The sequence below is a fragment of the Gobio gobio genome (genome assembly GCF_949357685.1).
Source record: "Gobio gobio genome assembly, chromosome: 23".
NCBI lineage: Eukaryota > Metazoa > Chordata > Actinopteri > Cypriniformes > Gobionidae > Gobio > Gobio gobio.
In genome coordinates this window covers 40785198-40802496 of record NC_137119.1, presented here as the reverse complement: position 1 = coordinate 40802496, position 17299 = coordinate 40785198, and the positions used below count along the sequence as shown (strand labels likewise).

General features: G+C 39.8%; 1 protein-coding gene across 1 annotated transcript in view; it reads right to left on the bottom strand.

Moving 5' to 3' along the window:
- LOC307120017 (SH3 and multiple ankyrin repeat domains protein 1) overlaps positions 1-17299 on the bottom strand; it is a gene marked incomplete at its 5' end in the record, with an annotated part of 72054 nt that overhangs the window by 19736 nt on the left and 35019 nt on the right. Inside the window, 2 exons of the mRNA XM_079806845.1 lie at positions 11094-11172; positions 17142-17255. Coding sequence (XP_079662971.1) covers positions 11094-11172; positions 17142-17255 — 193 coding nt within the window. The remainder of the gene's footprint in view (positions 1-11093; positions 11173-17141; positions 17256-17299) is intronic.

Genomic DNA, 17299 nt, shown 5'->3' with positions numbered 1-17299 from the left:
GCGTTTTCCTCTTGTACAGTTTGTCTAATGTGAGTAGAACGTCATTTAAGGTGAGGATGTTCAAACAATGCTGCACTGGGAGCGTTTTCTCCTAACATTGTTAGAACATTTATCAAGCATTATTACACGGCTCTGTGGAATACTTGATTCTGATTGGTCGATTGCACATTCCAGCGGTATGTTATTCCCCGGCAAAATGAAGAACACAACGCTCATCTGGGTACTACGAGTTATCTTGACCGGCTCTACTTATATGCTTAACGTGCTAAATCATCTTGCCGCCATCTTGTGACTGAAAAACACTTAACCATCACAGGTTACAATGGAAGACTTCAGCATTAAAGGGTTAGTTCACCCAAAAATGAAAATTCTGTCATTAATTACTTCCCCTCATGTCGTTCGACACCCGTAAGACCTCCGTTCATCTCCAGAACACAAATGAAGATATTTTAGTTGAAATCCGATGGCTCTTGGTGTTTGGCCTCCATTGGCAGCAATGACATTTCCTCTCTCAAGACCCATAAAAGCTACAAAAGACGTCGTTACAAAGTCCATCTCACTACAGTGGTTCTACTATAATTTTATGAAGCGACGAGAATAGTTTTTGTGCGCAAAAAAATCAAAATAACGACTTTATTCAACAAGTTCTTGTCTTCCGTCTGGGCCTCTGACGTGAACTCGAAGCACCACGACGCATTTAGCCCCATTTTGAGCACTACATGTCGGACGTAGCGCAAGCGTTTTGAACGGCGAGAGGCGTTACACTTTCGGCGTAAGTTGAACATGGAAGGTGGTCCACTGGAAGCTAGATATTTTGCTTTATAACATGTTAAATGTGGATATTGTTCTTACACAAACCCATTGATTCTCTTCAGAAGGCCTCCGGAGCACTTTTATAATGGATTGATGCACTTTTTGGGCTTCAAATATACACATTTTGGGCTGCCATTATAAGCCCTGCCATTATAAAGCTTGGAAGAGCCAGGACTTTTTAATATAACTCTGATTGTATTCGTCTAAAAGAAGAATGTCATATACACCTAGGATGACTTGAGGGTGAGTAAATCATGGGCTAATAAAAATTTTTGGGTGAACTATCCCTTTAATAATGTTATCCAAAAAAAATTGAAACATCCTGATTGCCAATCCTCCATTGGCAGCCATGACATTTCCTCTCTCAAGACCCATAAAAGCTACTAAAGACGTCGTTACAAAGTCCATCTCACTACAGCGGTTCTACTATAATTTTATGAAGCGACGAGAATAGTTTTTGTGCGCAAAAAAATCTAAATAACAACTTTATTCAACAAGTTCTTGTCTTCCGTCTGGGCCTCTGACGTGAACTCGAAGCACCACAACGCATTTAGCCCAATTTTGAGCACTACGCCAAGACCTAAAGCACAATCAATGTATTATTATTAGTGGTGGGCATAGATTACTTTTTTTTAATCTAGATTAATCTCACTGTAATCTTGGAATTAATCTAGATTAAAATGGCTCATTGGAATTCTGCCGAAGGCATTCAGTACTCGTAAGTGATCGTTTGTCCTTTTGTAGTTTGAATAATAAATAACTTCTGTCCCTTTAAGACCTGACGCACGCATGGATCCCACTGTTCCTGTGAGCTGGTTATGACTGTGTTTACGTTAAAACTCACCAAGATGGGCATTGAGACATTTTTGAGTGTATTTGACCATTAATAAGCTGGAAAAAGGAGCTCATTTTTGCACTTGTATGTCAGAGGCGGCTTTATTACGGTATGTGTGTGTGTGCGCTTCAGATGCGAGCGTGAAATCTGTGGGAATTAGTAGAATTAACGCATTGTGCAACCCCGCGCAAAAATTAAGACCGGTCACACCAATACCAACACGCTGTCATGAGGAAAAATCCAGCAGAACACGCGTCTGCCATGTTCAGAGGGTTAACCGTGAATGAGAGGTGGGTGTGTGTCAACTCACTGTCGGTCGGAGAGGAGAAGAGAGCGCAGCTGATATCGATACTGTAGAAAATGAGTATTGTATCGTTTCAGATATTTCAGTATCATAGCGAAATATGGATATTTTTGACAACACTAGTAGGCAGGTTCAAAGACTCGTTCTCTCGCCCCCTACAGTGCAATTCGGCTAGGTATACATCCGCGCTAAAATATCAAGATGAAAGTCATCATAGCTTGCGTAGTATAGACCCAGCTAACATTTGAGAATAGATTAACGGCGATATTTTTTTTTCGGCTGATAAGAGTCTCACGTTAACGCAGCACGTTAACGCCGATAACGGCCCACCACTAATTATTATTCTCACGCATGCGTCATGGTGCTTCGTGAGTTCACGTCAGAGGCCAAGACAGAAGACAAGAACTTCATAAAGTTATAGTAGAACCACTTTAGTGAGAAGGACTTTTTAACAACGTCCTTAGTACCTTTTATTGCTGTCAATCGAGGCTTTTGTGAGCCATCGGATTTCAACAAAAATATCTTAAGGAATTACGGGTGTCGAACGACATAAGGGTGAGAAATTAAAGACAGACTTTTTGGGTGAGCTAACCCTTTAATTTAAACATATATGGTAAAAACTAATCTTTTCAGCAATGGATAGAATCAGATGACTCCACTGACTCCCCAGTTTATTTGATATCCTTGAAGAGCTGTTTTTATTTCCTGAAAAGTTTGAATTTGACAACTTACAAATGAGCTAATAAAATAGTAGCATGTCCAACTGTTTATTGTAATAATGTCCGTCTTGTCTGATTTCAAAAGGCTCGAAGGAGTTTTTCTTCGCGGAAGCTTTGTGTAAGAGCTAATAAAATATTTAAACTCAAGACAATATTTAGTGTCTAACTTACTAAATTAGACAAGTAAGCGTGTAATAAGCTGGATGATGTACATCCAGCCGGTTGTTATCGCAGAATAAACCCCTTTAAAGTGACGCAAGACCTCTCCGCTTCATGTCGGGTCCTGATCCCTCTGTCGGGGTTTATTCTGCGATAACAACCGTCTGGATGTACTTTATCCCTTACCTAACAACATGCTAACATGTAAATCACATTAAAGGGATAGTTCACCCAAAAATGAAAATTAGCCCATGATTTACTCTCCCTCAAGTCATCCTAGGTGTATATGACATTCTTCTTTCAGACGAATACAAGTTATCAGAGTTATATTGGCAGCCCGTATTCAATTTACAGAAAAAGCGCAATTGCCACGATCATGTCGGACGTAGCGCAAGCGTTTTGAAAGGCGAGAGGCGTTACACTTTCTGCGTAAGTTGAATATGGAAAGTGGTCTGCTGGAAGCTAGATATTTTGCTTTATAACATGTTAAATGTGGATATTGTTCTTACACAAACCCATTGATTCTCTTCAGAAGGCCTCCGGAGCACTTTTATAATGGATTGATGCACTTTTTGGGCTTCAAATATACACATTTTGGGCTGCCATTATAAGCCCTGCCATTATAAAGCTTGGAAGAGCCAGGACTTTTTAATATAACTCTGATTGTATTCATCTAAAATGAGGAATGTCATATACACCTAGGATGACTTAAGGGTTAGTAAATCATGGGCTAATTTAAATTTTTGGGTGAACTATCCCTTTAATAATGTTATCCCAAAAAAAATGAAACATTCTGCATTATTAGCTTGTTGATTGAAATGGATCTCAAAGTACTAAAATCAACAAAAAAGGACTTTATTGTGCCTGTGAGCTCTTTCCATTAGCTAAATCTGAAGTGATATTACAGTCTTCTTCCACAGGCATATAGATAAGATCCCCATAATCCTGGAGATCCATTATGGATACAGCAGTCTGTGTCAAATGTATTTGTTCAATCAAAGAGCATCACAACATGCAAACAAATTCATATTCAGATTATCAGTGTTGGAAAACTAAAATAAGTTCCGTCTCTGTTCATAAAATGACAATTTTACACCTTTAACTTGAGCTGAACATTTTTGTAATGATTTTCAAATGACAAAATCCTCTCGCACGTTAAGTTTGCTCATTTTCTAGAGGTTGACCCGTCTCAAATGTTAATCCGACAGCATTTTCCCAACTTAAAAATTGTTCTGATGGCATCATCATCCATCATGGATACACCACACAACCCACAGAATTGGCAACCTCAAGGTTTAACACAATCTAACAACAAACATATCAGATGTGCCTGAATGACAGCGGAAAATACTGTGATGCAAAATGACGATATGTTAACAAGAGTTTGGACAGAGCAACCATCCTTTTAAATGCATGCATACGCATCACTATACAGTACTAAGATAACAAACGACACACTTTAGACTTCTAGATCTTATATAAAGCTAATTATAAACATGTATGATGAACCCAAGCCAAAACTGCACTACAAATGGAAAACCTTACAATTTTAGATTTTTCCAACCAACGACAATCCCAACATTTTAAAATCCGCCTACTATATATATATATATATATATATATATATATATATATATATATATATATATATATATATATATATATGCCACACTATGAGCATCACAAGATGCTACTGAAAAACAATTCAGATTTTCAGCATTGGAAAACTAAAATAAGCTCAATTTAACATAAGCTGAACATTTTTTTAAAAAACTGAAATTGTCATTTTCAAATACAAAATCCTCTCACGTGACCAGTTCGCTCATTTTCTAGAAGTTGATCCGTCGTGAATTTTAGCAGCATTTTCCTACTTTAACACCATTCTGAAAGCATCATCATATCGCATCTGTGTAGGAATCACAGCGGGAAAGATTGTGATGCATAGATGACGGTACGCCAGGAATACTCACACACATTCATGCCGTTTTTGATCGACCCCGAAGGATTGCAACTTTCTATGATGCACACTTTCACACATATATACACCCATAGTGACTCATACCCTGTACAATGATTCAAAAACACACATACATGTCACATGAACTCATTTACAACACACGCACAGCAGGAAAAGCTTTTCTGACATGTTGTTCTTCCATCGTATGTACAATGACAGCCACATTCACGACTCGTAAGCACACGTATAGACAGAAAAAGGGAGCTGATTACGATACACAACCACACACACACACACACACACAGATGATATATACTGTATATGAAAACATTGATTCTGCTCAACAGTCTGTCTGCTACCTCTTCAGAGCATCCATCTGCCTCTCTCGCTCTCTCTCGCTCTACCTCTCTCTCCGCAGCGACAATAAAAGAATGGAGCAGCCGATACCTGTAAATGAACCAGACGCTGCGGTTCTGGGGACCGAGCGAGGGCCATGAGGATGAGAGGGAGAGAGGGAGAGACAGGTCTTTCTCTCCGTATCCCCCCATTGCCATGTCCCCCCCTCCTCTGAGTCCTCCTCCTCTCCGGCCCCTCGTCTCTCAGCGCGCACACAGCCAGAGGAGAAGAGAGAGAGAGAGAGAGAGATAGAGAGAGAGAGAGACACCGAGCAAACCGAGATTCTACATGCTTAAGAACGAGGGAGGAGGAGGAGGGAGAGAAAGGGAGGGTTTAACAGAGCTCACATTCAGTCACTGCGACATTCAGAGAGAGACAGAACGAGGAGGGGTTGTGTGAAAAAAAGAGAGGAGGGAGAGAACGAAAGAAACAAGTGTGGGAGAGAAACATGCTTTAAAGGAATAGTTCACTCAAAAAACGAGAATCCTGCACTCGTTTCAAACCTGTATGATTCTCGTTCTGTCGTGGAACACGAAAGGTGATGTTTAGCTGAGCGTTCACGCTGCTCTTTTTCATATGATGAAAGCAGGGGCTGTCAAACTACACTATATTGCTTAAAGTATTGGGACGCCCCTCCAAATCACTGAGTTCAGGTGTTCAATCACTTCCACGGCCACAGGTGTATAAATCAAGCACTAGGCCTGCAGACGCTTCTACACACATTAGTGAAAGAATGGGCCGCTCTCAGGAGCTCAGAGAACTCAAGCGTGGTACTGTGATCCCCACTACTAAATATTTCACGCTCAACTGTTAGTGGTGTTATAACAAAGTGAAGCAATTGGGAACAACAGCAACTCGGAATGGGTTTCCATGGCCGAGCAGCTCATCCAAGCCTTACATCACCAAGTGCAATGCAAAGTGTGGGATGCAGTGGGGTAAAGCGCGCCACCACTGGACTCTAGAGCAGTGGAGACGTGTTCTCTGGAGTGACCAATCACGCTTCTCTGTCTGACAATCCCATGGATGAGTCTGGGTTTGGCGGTTGCCAGGAGAACAGGACTTGCCTGACTGCATTTTGCCAAGTGTAAAGTTTGGTGGAGGGGGGATTATGGTGTGGGGGTTGTTTTTCAGGGGTTGGGCTTGGCCCCTTAGTTCCAGTGAAAGGAACTCTTAATGCTTCAGCATACCAAGACATTTTGGACAATTTCATGCTCCCAACTTTGTGGGAACAGTTTGGGGACGGCCCCTTCCTGTCCCAACATGACTGCGCTCCAGTGCACAAAGCATCGGCCCATAAAGACATGGATGAGCGAGTTTGGTGTGGAGGAACTTGAGTCCTGACCTCAACCCGACAGAACACCTTTGGGATGAATTAGAGCAGAGACTCTCGTCCAACATCAGTGCCTGACCTCACAAATGCGCTTCTAGAAGAATGGTAAAAAATACCCATAAACACACTCCTAAACCTTGTGGAAAGCCTTCCCAGAAGAGCTGAAGCTGTTAGAGCTGCAAAGGGTGGGCCAACTCCATATTAAACCCTACGGATTAAGAATGGGATGTCATTAAAGTTCATGTGCATGTAAAGGTAGGTGTCCCAAAACTTTTGGCAATATAGTGCATCTCAAATGAAATATACTGTGGCCTCCTGAAGTCATAAGATGACTTTGCATGAGAAACAGACCGAAATTTAAAGGGATAGTTCACCTAAAAATTTAAATTCTGTCATAATTTACCCTCAAGTTGTTCCAAACCTGTATATGTGGGTAAACAATCAGTTGATGGGGTCCATTGTATGGCAAAAATGTCTATGGAAGTCAAAACTCCACAAACATGGATCAATGATTTTGCTGACATCACTCTGCACTTCATCTTCTCATCAAAATTTCTGTTTATTAAAGAAGTTAATACTTTAATTCAGCAAGAATGGATTCAATTGATCACAGATGACAGTAAAGACATTTATAATGGCAATGCCATTCTTTTGAACTTTCTATTAAAGCTACACTGTGTGATATTTTCCCCCATCTATCGGTGAAAAGGTATATGACCATCCAGTGAATATTAGTTTCTGTTCCTCTCAATTCCGATTTCGTTTTAACTCCTACGGTGGCCGATTTAGTCCAAGATTAACATGGCTTCCAGCTCGACCTCGTCCACATTCGACACGGTGCCATCGAGTGTTAAAACGCGAAAGGCGAAGCTTGAATTCACGGGTATGTCCCTCTTTGGCTAATGTACTTTCAAGATGGAGGGGCAACATGGCGACCCGCATTCGAACCCTCACCCATATCTATTTTCAATGGCATATTATAAACTTACGAGAATACTTTATTACTTGAAAGAAGTAAATATACATTAATGAGCACATATATTTTTGAAAGAACTAAGTGTTTTTAGCTAAGAATAAACTAAAAAAGTTACACAGTGTAGCTTTAATAAAAAAAAATCAGTTTTCACAAAAATATGAAGGAGCAACATTGATAACAATCAGAGATGTTTCTTGTGCAGCAAATCAGCCTATTGGAATGGTTTCTGAAGACTGACGTAATGATGCTGAAAATTCAGCTTTGAATCTCAGGAATAAATTACATTTTAAAATCTATTCAAATAGAAAACAGTTAATTTTAAATTGTAATAATATTTCTCAATAACACGGTTACTGTTTGATCAAATAAATGCAGCCTTGGAGAGCAGAAGAAGACTTCTTTCAAAAACATTAAAAAATAAACTTTCTTTAAAAAATCGTTGGTTTACTAAGAGCAAATTAAGATTCTTCACATATGTTCCTGTTTGGACAAGTAAAAAATAACAGCGTACAGGTTTGGAACGACAGTAAATGACAGATTTTTCATTTTTTGGATGAGCTATTCCTTTCATACAGTACTGGAGATAAATTGTGGGATTTTGATGAGTGGGTGAGAGAGATGCGAGCGGATACTGGTATTCATCACACACACTCGGCCTGCATGGCAACAGATGATCAAGACAGCTTATATGTGCATGGACACGCACACACACACACACACACACACAATCAGTTGTATATAACACAACCTATGCACACAATTTTACATATTCACTGGAAACCAACCCTTTTCAGCTGATGCACCGTGTGTGTGTGAGAGAGAGAGAGAGAGAGACAGATCTGAGCAGAGAGACAGCAGTGGCTCACACCGCATGTGTTAATATTCCACATGAGAGCCACAGATCCAAACATTGTTGTGTAATTTTTTGAAAGTGGCTGTGACATTTGCATACCCGTCTAGTGGAGGCAGAGCCTCGCTGTTTTGCACCTGCCAGCAAACGTTTGAAACAGGAAGCAGCCGCTAATCTTTCTTATGGTGAATCCATTTGACGAAAAACCACCAACAGATTTTATTGGATCAACATGTACAGTTTAGTTTATATTTGCACACACACACACACACACACACACACACACACACACACACACACACACACACACACACACACGTTAGTTTCACTATATAATAGTGAGGATTTTATATCAGGTTAATGATATTTTCTATGGCCTAACCCAACCCCTACCCATCACAGAAATGTGCAAAAAACTAGATTTAAATATTTAAAAATGGCCAATTTATAACCAGTAAAATGTCCTCAGTCAGTTGTTATACTATTTCACTATATAAGTGAGGACATTTGAACAGTATAGCCAAACCTGTACACACACACACACACACACACACACACAAAAAAAAACTAAGCTAGGAATGCAAAAAGCACAACCAAAGTGAAACCACATTAGGCTTAACACGATTTGAGTTCAGTTTTTAACTTATATATTATGTTATCAAGGAGAGTTTTATTCTTATATATTTCTACTGTACCTAAAGAAAAATTATGGAATATTAACTAATGTAAGTTTGAGGTCAGTAATTTTTATTTTAAAAGAAAGAAATTAATATTCTTATTCAATAAGGATGCATTAAATTGATCAAAAGTGACAGTAAAGACAATTTATAATGTTACAAAAGTTTCTATTTCAAATAAACACTGTTCTTTTGAACTTTCTATTCATCAAAGAATCTGGGGAAAAAAGAATCAAGGTTTCCACAACAATGAAGAAGCACACTGATAATAATCAGCATTGTTTCTTGATCAGAGATAATATATGGTATAGTAAGATATATATAAACAGTATATATACACTCACCTAAAGGATTATTAGGAACACCTGTTCAATTTGTCATTAATGCAATTATCTAATCAACCAATCACATGGCAGTTGCTTCAATGCATTTAGGGGTGTGGTCCTGGTCAAGACAATCTCCTGAACTCCACACTGAATGTCAGAATGGGAAAGAAAGGTGATTTAAGCAATTTTGAGCGTGGCATGGTTGTTGGTGCCAGACGGGCCGGTCTGAGTATTTCACAATCTGCTCAGTTACTGGGATTTTCACACACAACCATTTCTAGGGTTTACAAAGAATGGTGTGAAAAGGGAAAAACATCCAGTATGCGGCAGTCCTGTGGGCGAAAATGCCTTGTTGATGCTAGAGGTCAGAGGAGAATGGACCGACTGATTCAAGCTGATAGAAGAGCAACTTTGACTGAAATAACCACTCGTTACAACCGAGGTATGCAGCAAAGCATTTGTGAAGCTACAACACACACAACCTTGAGGCGGATGGGCTACAACAGCAGAAGACCCCACCGGGGACCACTCATCTCCACTACAAATAGGAAAAAGAGGCTACAATTTGCACAAGCTCATCAAAATTGGAAAAATGTTGCCTTGTCTGATGAGTCTCGATTTCTGTTGAGACATTCAGATGGTAGAGTCAGAATTTGGCGTAAACAGAATGAGAACATGGATCCATCATGCCTTGTTACCACTGTGCAGGCTGGTGGTGGTGGTGTAATGGTGTGGGGGATGTTTTCTTGGCACACTTTAGGCCCCTTAGTGCCAATTGGGCAATGTTTAAATGCCACGGCCTACCTGAGCATTGTTTCTGACCATGTCCATCCCTTTATGACCACCATGTCCCCATCCTCTGATGGCTACTTCCAGCAGGATAATGCACCGTCACAAAGCTCCAATCATTTCAAATTGGTTTCTTGAACATGACAATGAGTTCACTGAACTAAAATGGCCCCCACAGTCACCAGATCTCAACCCAATAGAGCATCTTTGGGATGTGGTGGAACGGGAGCTTCGTGCTCTGGATGTGCATCCCACAAATCTCCATCAACTGCAAGATGCTCTCCAATCAATATGGGCCAACATTTCTAAAGAATGCTTTCAGCACCTTGTTGAATCAATGCCACGTAGAATTAAGGCAGTTCTGAAGGCGAAAAGGGGGTCAAACACAGTATTAGTATGTGTTCCTAATAATCCTTTAGGTGAGTGTATATATATAAATATATATATATATATATACATACATACATACATACATACATATATATATACACATACATACACACACACACACACACATATATACACACACACACACACACACACACACACACACACACACACACACACACACACACACACACACACACACACACACACACACACACACACACACACACACACACACACACACACACACACACACACACACACACACACACACACACACACACACACACACACACACACACACACACACACACACATACATACATATACATATATATATATATATATGTATATGTATGTATGTGTGTGTGTATATACACATATAAATAATTTGCAATTAAAATATAATTTTTTTAAATATCATATTACACGATTATTTAATAATATTATATTTAAATAATGTTACAATAATACTATAAACCAGATAAATGTCTATTTAATTCAAACTGAAATATTCATATTCGATTGCATTTTAACATTGGAACAAGTGAATGCAGATTTTGTTCTGTTCCCACCTGGGCACTTCGAGGCCATCGTACGTTCCTACAGTGTAATGACGAAACAGTTTCCTCTTCGCCTTCTCACTGCGGCTCTCTGAAACACACACACACACACACACTCCGACTGTTAGCACATGTAGGCGTGTATATCTGTGTAAGTGGAAGTGTGATGTATTCAAATTGATGTGATTTTGCATATTTGTGTGTTGTGCGCATGAAGATTATGTGAGTAGGCAAACCACCACAGGGAAAAGCTCTTGGGGACGTCCTTAACAAAAGAGAACAGGACCCATAAAGGATTCATAGAGAGATTAATTCACTGTTGTGTTTCAGGATTATGGTTACAAAGTCACAGTTCTTCTCTGTATCAGCGTCAGTGTTTCTGAACTCCCTGAAACGCCTCCATTGTAGTCTTGAGTTTTCTTCAGGGAACCAACACGTTAACAATATTCCTCATTCAAATAATTCCCGCCCAATGCATACACAAAATAAAGGGGCGGGGCCTGGTTGAGTTAGGCCCCATACACAGAGAGCTTAGCTGTATACGTAAAATTTCGTTTCAGTTAGGGGTGTAACGATACACTCGTGTCATGATTCGATATAAATCGCGATACTGAACTCACGATACGATATGTATCCCGATATTTTAAGCCAAAATAAAGAAGAAGGCTTTTTTATTATTATTATTAGTGTATTATTACCAGGACCCACCAATATTCCCCCATTGCATTATTATACATAATATTCAACATTATATATAGTCGTTTAATGTAATAATGTCACTGAAACTCCGTAAACTTTCATTTTTTCCCCTCACGCATTACTCGCGCTTTCAATGCAGGCAGGATCTCTCCCAGTGCTCGCTATGACCCGCCTCTCCCGCTATTAATGCACTACACATATAAAATAAATCATCTAAAATGCTTTGCATAATCATACTACTAAAAGTAAAAGTGATCTGATGATTTAAATTATGTTTGCGCGTGCACTTCAGATGATCAATGCAATCCGTCACAGCTCTAATTGCAAAAAAGAGTGACAAAATGACCACTCTCAAACTGTAAATGTTTAGCTCATCCAAGAATTTTAAATCTGCGTTTATACACAATCATTTGAACGTCTGTGTTTATTACAGTATGCGCGTCGTTGTGAATCTGTTCATCATAAACCATCATGCGTCCGCTTCAGAAGACTTGGATTTTGGATTAGACCACTCGATTAGTTCTTTCACGATACCTTTATGACATTTTTTGGATCTTTTAAGTTTGAGAGGAATGACTTTAAATGGAGGGACAGAAATTTCAGGTTTCACGAAGAATATCTTCATTTGTGTTTGGAAGTTAAACGAAAAATGACATGATGGTGAGTACATGACGTCACGACTACAGCAAGTTGAGCCTTGGATAAAACAACTCTATAACGCGAATCATATCGTTTCCATCAATGACACATATCGTCACATTTTTATATCGCGATATATCGTTTAACCAGTATAGCTCATAAACCCCACCTCTCCATGTATTAAGGCCTTTGCACACTGAGTCCGAAATTCGGATGCAAAATTTTTGCACGCCAAAAAATAAATTCGACCTCACGTTATGTCAATCACGCTTGCACACTGCTTCCGAAACTTTCGTCCGTCAAAAAAAAAATCGGAACAGGTTCGATTTTCTGCGTTTTTCGCATCCGTTTTTCCCATCTACAGTGCTGATGCCCAACCTAAAACTGCTGGCAATGCTGGTGAATGAATCGCCAGTGCTCCTCAGATACTTACAATTATATATACAAATATTATTGTATCAAAAATACTACAATATCACAGCTATAATTATAGCACACCAACTCCCTGTAAACCGTGTGTGTGTGTGTGTGTGTGTGCGTGCGTGCGTGACATATCCTAGACACACTGCCAGTCTCTGTTCAGGATTGGAAATTGGTGGTCTTCTTTTTAATATGTGGCTCCAGTATCGCTAGCAAAGCATCAAACGGAGCCACTGACATTCAACTTTGAATCGGTCTGGAGAATCCGCAGCTCCTTGATAAGGAGGTGGAAGACGGCATTATATGTTGTTTGGCGTTTTTTTTTTCGTAACGCATTCATTAATACGCATCGGACTCAGTGTGCAAGGTCTCTGTGCGTGACGAATTTTTCGGATCACGAATACAAAAAAACGCATGCGAAAATTTCTGACTCAGTGTGCAAAGGCCTTTAGAATGGACGCGAAACACACTAAACAATTCAATTACACTTCAAATAATTGTTTCCTAAAGATGGTTTGTATCATTTTAGGCAGTTTTTATCACAATGATTTCATTTCAAGTGTTCGTTTTTTTTAAATAAGTTTAGTTTTAGTTAGTTATTTGATGCTATAAAATCGGGGGGTGTGATGTCATGATTGACAGCTGAGATTGACGGCTTCTCTGAGTGACACTAACAGACTTTTTCTGGATTTTTGGGAGGAGATTGGAGCTTTAGCTTAAATTTCCACATTTCTATAACTGTTTATTTCACACCAACATAATGAATTGTTCTGCATCTGTGAGAGTGTGGGCGGCCTTTTGATAATCGCGCTTCTACTTCCTGCCCTCTACTGCGCAACTCCGGTCCCGAGATGTTTCAGTGGTTTCATGTGTACGTAGATATTTCTTGAGATGAGAAAAAAAAAAAGATTGGATAGGGAAAGCTCTGGCTTTGTGTGAATGTGGCCTTAGTTATTAGTGTGTTGAAACTGGCAGTTATAGTAAGGGGCGGGACATTTCCCAAACACACTTGAAGCTCTTGACCAATCACAAACACACTGCTCCAGCCGACCAATCAGAGAACACTGTGCTTTTCAGAAGGAGGGGCTTCATAGAGACGGGAACTAAACAGAGCGTTACTGACAGACTGGGAAAGAGAGGAGCTGCAACAATGGAGAATATGGGGAAAATAATCAACATTCAAGCAGGAAAACCTGTTCTAGTAGAGCCCAAAAAACTAAATCAAGATTCTATACTTTAAGTACAACAGAAGTCCACATTTAGATAGGTAAAATGGATTATTATTATATATTATTATTGCTCAGATGTTTATTTTTCACATAGAAAGTAAAAAAAAAATGGACACAGCGACCCCATCGGCTTCGACGGAGGAAAGTGAAGTCAGGTAGAAGCTCTCACTTCCTGATGGCTGATGTACTGTGCAGCCGCAAACTGAGCTCGACGACATAGATGTGACGTGAGCATCCAGTCTGACAGTTATAAGTCTTCTAGTAGTTGTGCTAAGGGAAATCTGAATCACGTTGTTGAAATATTTTGTCCTGTTGCTTTTGGCTCTCTATGGGCTTCTCCACATGCTTCACCTTTGTCTTTATCTGACTTTATGCCTCCACGTCCCCCCGACTGCCTCATAGACAGGAAAAGATTGCCGGCGAGCTTCTCCTCCTGTCTATACGGTAATTCCTCTACTATGCGACAGAGTCGCGTGGTTATGACGCAATCGTTAGCCTATTTTTTACAAAAACGGCTTCTACGGGGCGATAGTGTAAGATACAGGTAACGGAACCTTTTATACACTGTTGTGTTTCTTTAGAAATAAACAATGGTCAAATGGAGTCTTTAAACGCCTCAGAGGGAAAGTTATTCACTGTCAAAGTGACGCCAAAATGAATGGGAGTCAATGGGATGCTAACAGCAGGTGATGGCTTGGTTAGCAATGGCTGCCCCGGGTGCTGGATTACCCCCTTGATTTTTCATAGGTCAGGAGAACTAGTGTTCTCAGTTGTTTCATCTTTGTCTCAGATGTTTCCCCGACTCCCTCTACTGTTTATCTTTAGAGAATTTGATGAGAAACGTTGAGTTTATATTTACCCCTTTTCCACCAGCATGAACCGGGTGCTAGTTCAGAGCTGGTGCTATTCGCTAGTCCTGTTCTTAGTTGGTTCGACTGACAGGCCTTCTAAGAACTGTTTTTTTCTTCTTCTACAGTCTAGAGAGCCACCACGTCTTACGTCACTGTATACGTCTCATCTTTCCCAGCAACACTTGCGTGGCAGCGAGAAACACAAACACACCAACTTGTTCGAGATGCATCTGCGCTGCGCAGACAGATCAGCGTATGACATCAAAATACCGCAAGAGCGATTCAAAAGCATAAGGAGTCATGTGCTCTCTAGGGATGCACCGAATAATCGGCCACCGAAAATTTTCGGACGAAAATGGCCCAAAAGTGCATTTTCGGTTTTCGGCTGAAAGACTTTTATCACCGAAACAACACGGCCGAAATGTTGTGATGACGCAAACAGAAACCGCGACCTGCACGTGCTTGTCTGAAGCAACATGTTCGCGGTGTGGAAGTATTTCAGTATATCTGAGAAACACACACGTCTGCTCCACGCACACACACTGACAGCCAGAGCTCATGTTCTCGATGAGAGGAGGACCAGACTTCACTGTGAAACCCAACGCAATCTTTAACAGTGGGCATGTTTTAAGCGCGGAACACACTTCAATCCGAGTTCCCACACCAACATCGATCAACATGTATCACGAAATTCAATCATCTGTGAGCGCGACCGATCATCTCTTCCTTAAGAATAAACATGAATGAACATCTAAGGTGTGTTGAGGATACATTACAACTTACTGTCACGTATCATATGTGGTGTAATCGCTAAATCAGGGTTTCAACGGCGAAAAGACGTCAATATAACTGCTGTAAACCAAACAATGTCATGTAACTTTAGCATCACATTTACCTCAGGCAGTCATTCAGTGTCCACAGAATTTTATTCACTAGAGTAAATCAACTCTTTCACTAAATATATGCTCTATATTAGCCGTTATATTCATTATATTCTACTTAACCTGATATGTCTTATATATATATCTTATCACGGTGTGTTTAAATAAACCTGTCATGAATTATACACAGATACTGTATAAATGATTATATTTCAACAACGAATTGGATAAAAAAACTATTTTATAATCAGATTTAGAAGTTATTGCAAAAACTGCCTTATGTGAAGTTTACATGTTTGCGTACAATGTTATTTGAGTGTTGATTATTAGACCTAATGCACCTGTTCTGAAAGCACTTTCTTGTAGTAAAAAATTTAAATGCACTAGAACTAAATGCACTTTGTTTTTATGAGAGAACATTTCATTTTAAAACCTTTCTGTAGGCCTGTACATTATTATTTAATGTACAAATGAGTGGGGTCAAGTTAAACATTTTAGTTTGAATTTTATTTTATACTGTGCATTGTTGCAATGTAATTGCTAAATAAATATTGGCATAATTTGTAATTGATTTATTCTTTGAAACTTTAATATTAATGTATGCAACTGCAATGCCTTGATTTTAGTAAAGTTAGTACACAGTCATAGCCATAAATGCAATGGTACTAATAATTGGCATAATTTCTTTCGGTGTTTCGGTTTTCGGCCTTGGTTTCTTCTTTTTCGGTTTCGGCCGAGAATTTTCATTTCGGTGCATCCCTAGTGCTCTCCATTGATGTCATACGCTGATCCGATGCATGTCGAAAAATCCTTCCATCAACAATGGCAGACGTTGCGTTACTGTTGATGCACATGGCTTTGCAAACCTACATTGGCATCAAAACACGGCGAATCCAATGCATTCGTGCAACTCGCCGTAATTTGTATACACGGAGATTACAATCAATCTGCTATTAGCTCAATTAGCTGCTATTTCAACAAAAGCGATCACAAGTTTCTGTTCATCTTGTTGGTCACGGTAATCCCGCCTCCAACCCAAGATGCAAGCGGTTCTTACTTCTAGACCAGCGATGTTTTGGTGATACTTAAGCACCACTTGTCCTGGTTAAGAGCTGGAGCTTTGGGTATTGAAAGACAAAGAACCGATTTGAACCAGCACTCAAACTGCCTTGGTGGAAAAGGGCTAATTGAGACCTTTGACTTCTCTTTCCAGACTTTGGCTCCTCTAGAAACCTGAGCACTGTTTGAGACCCTGTTGAGACTCCAAATAAAAGTCTAATTGATTTCCACTTTATCTCTTTTTTGTCTAGTAGCGTTGAGATGTGTGTTTGTATACACTACCTGTTTGCGGCTCCTGGTTTTGGGGCAGCACCTCTTCTACACATTCAGCAGGAAACCAGCCTGTGCGGCCCTTCGCTGTTCCTTCCCAGAATCCTCCTTCACCTACACTCAACACTGAGAACGAGAAGAGTTTGAGTGAAACAGAATATGCAACAAGA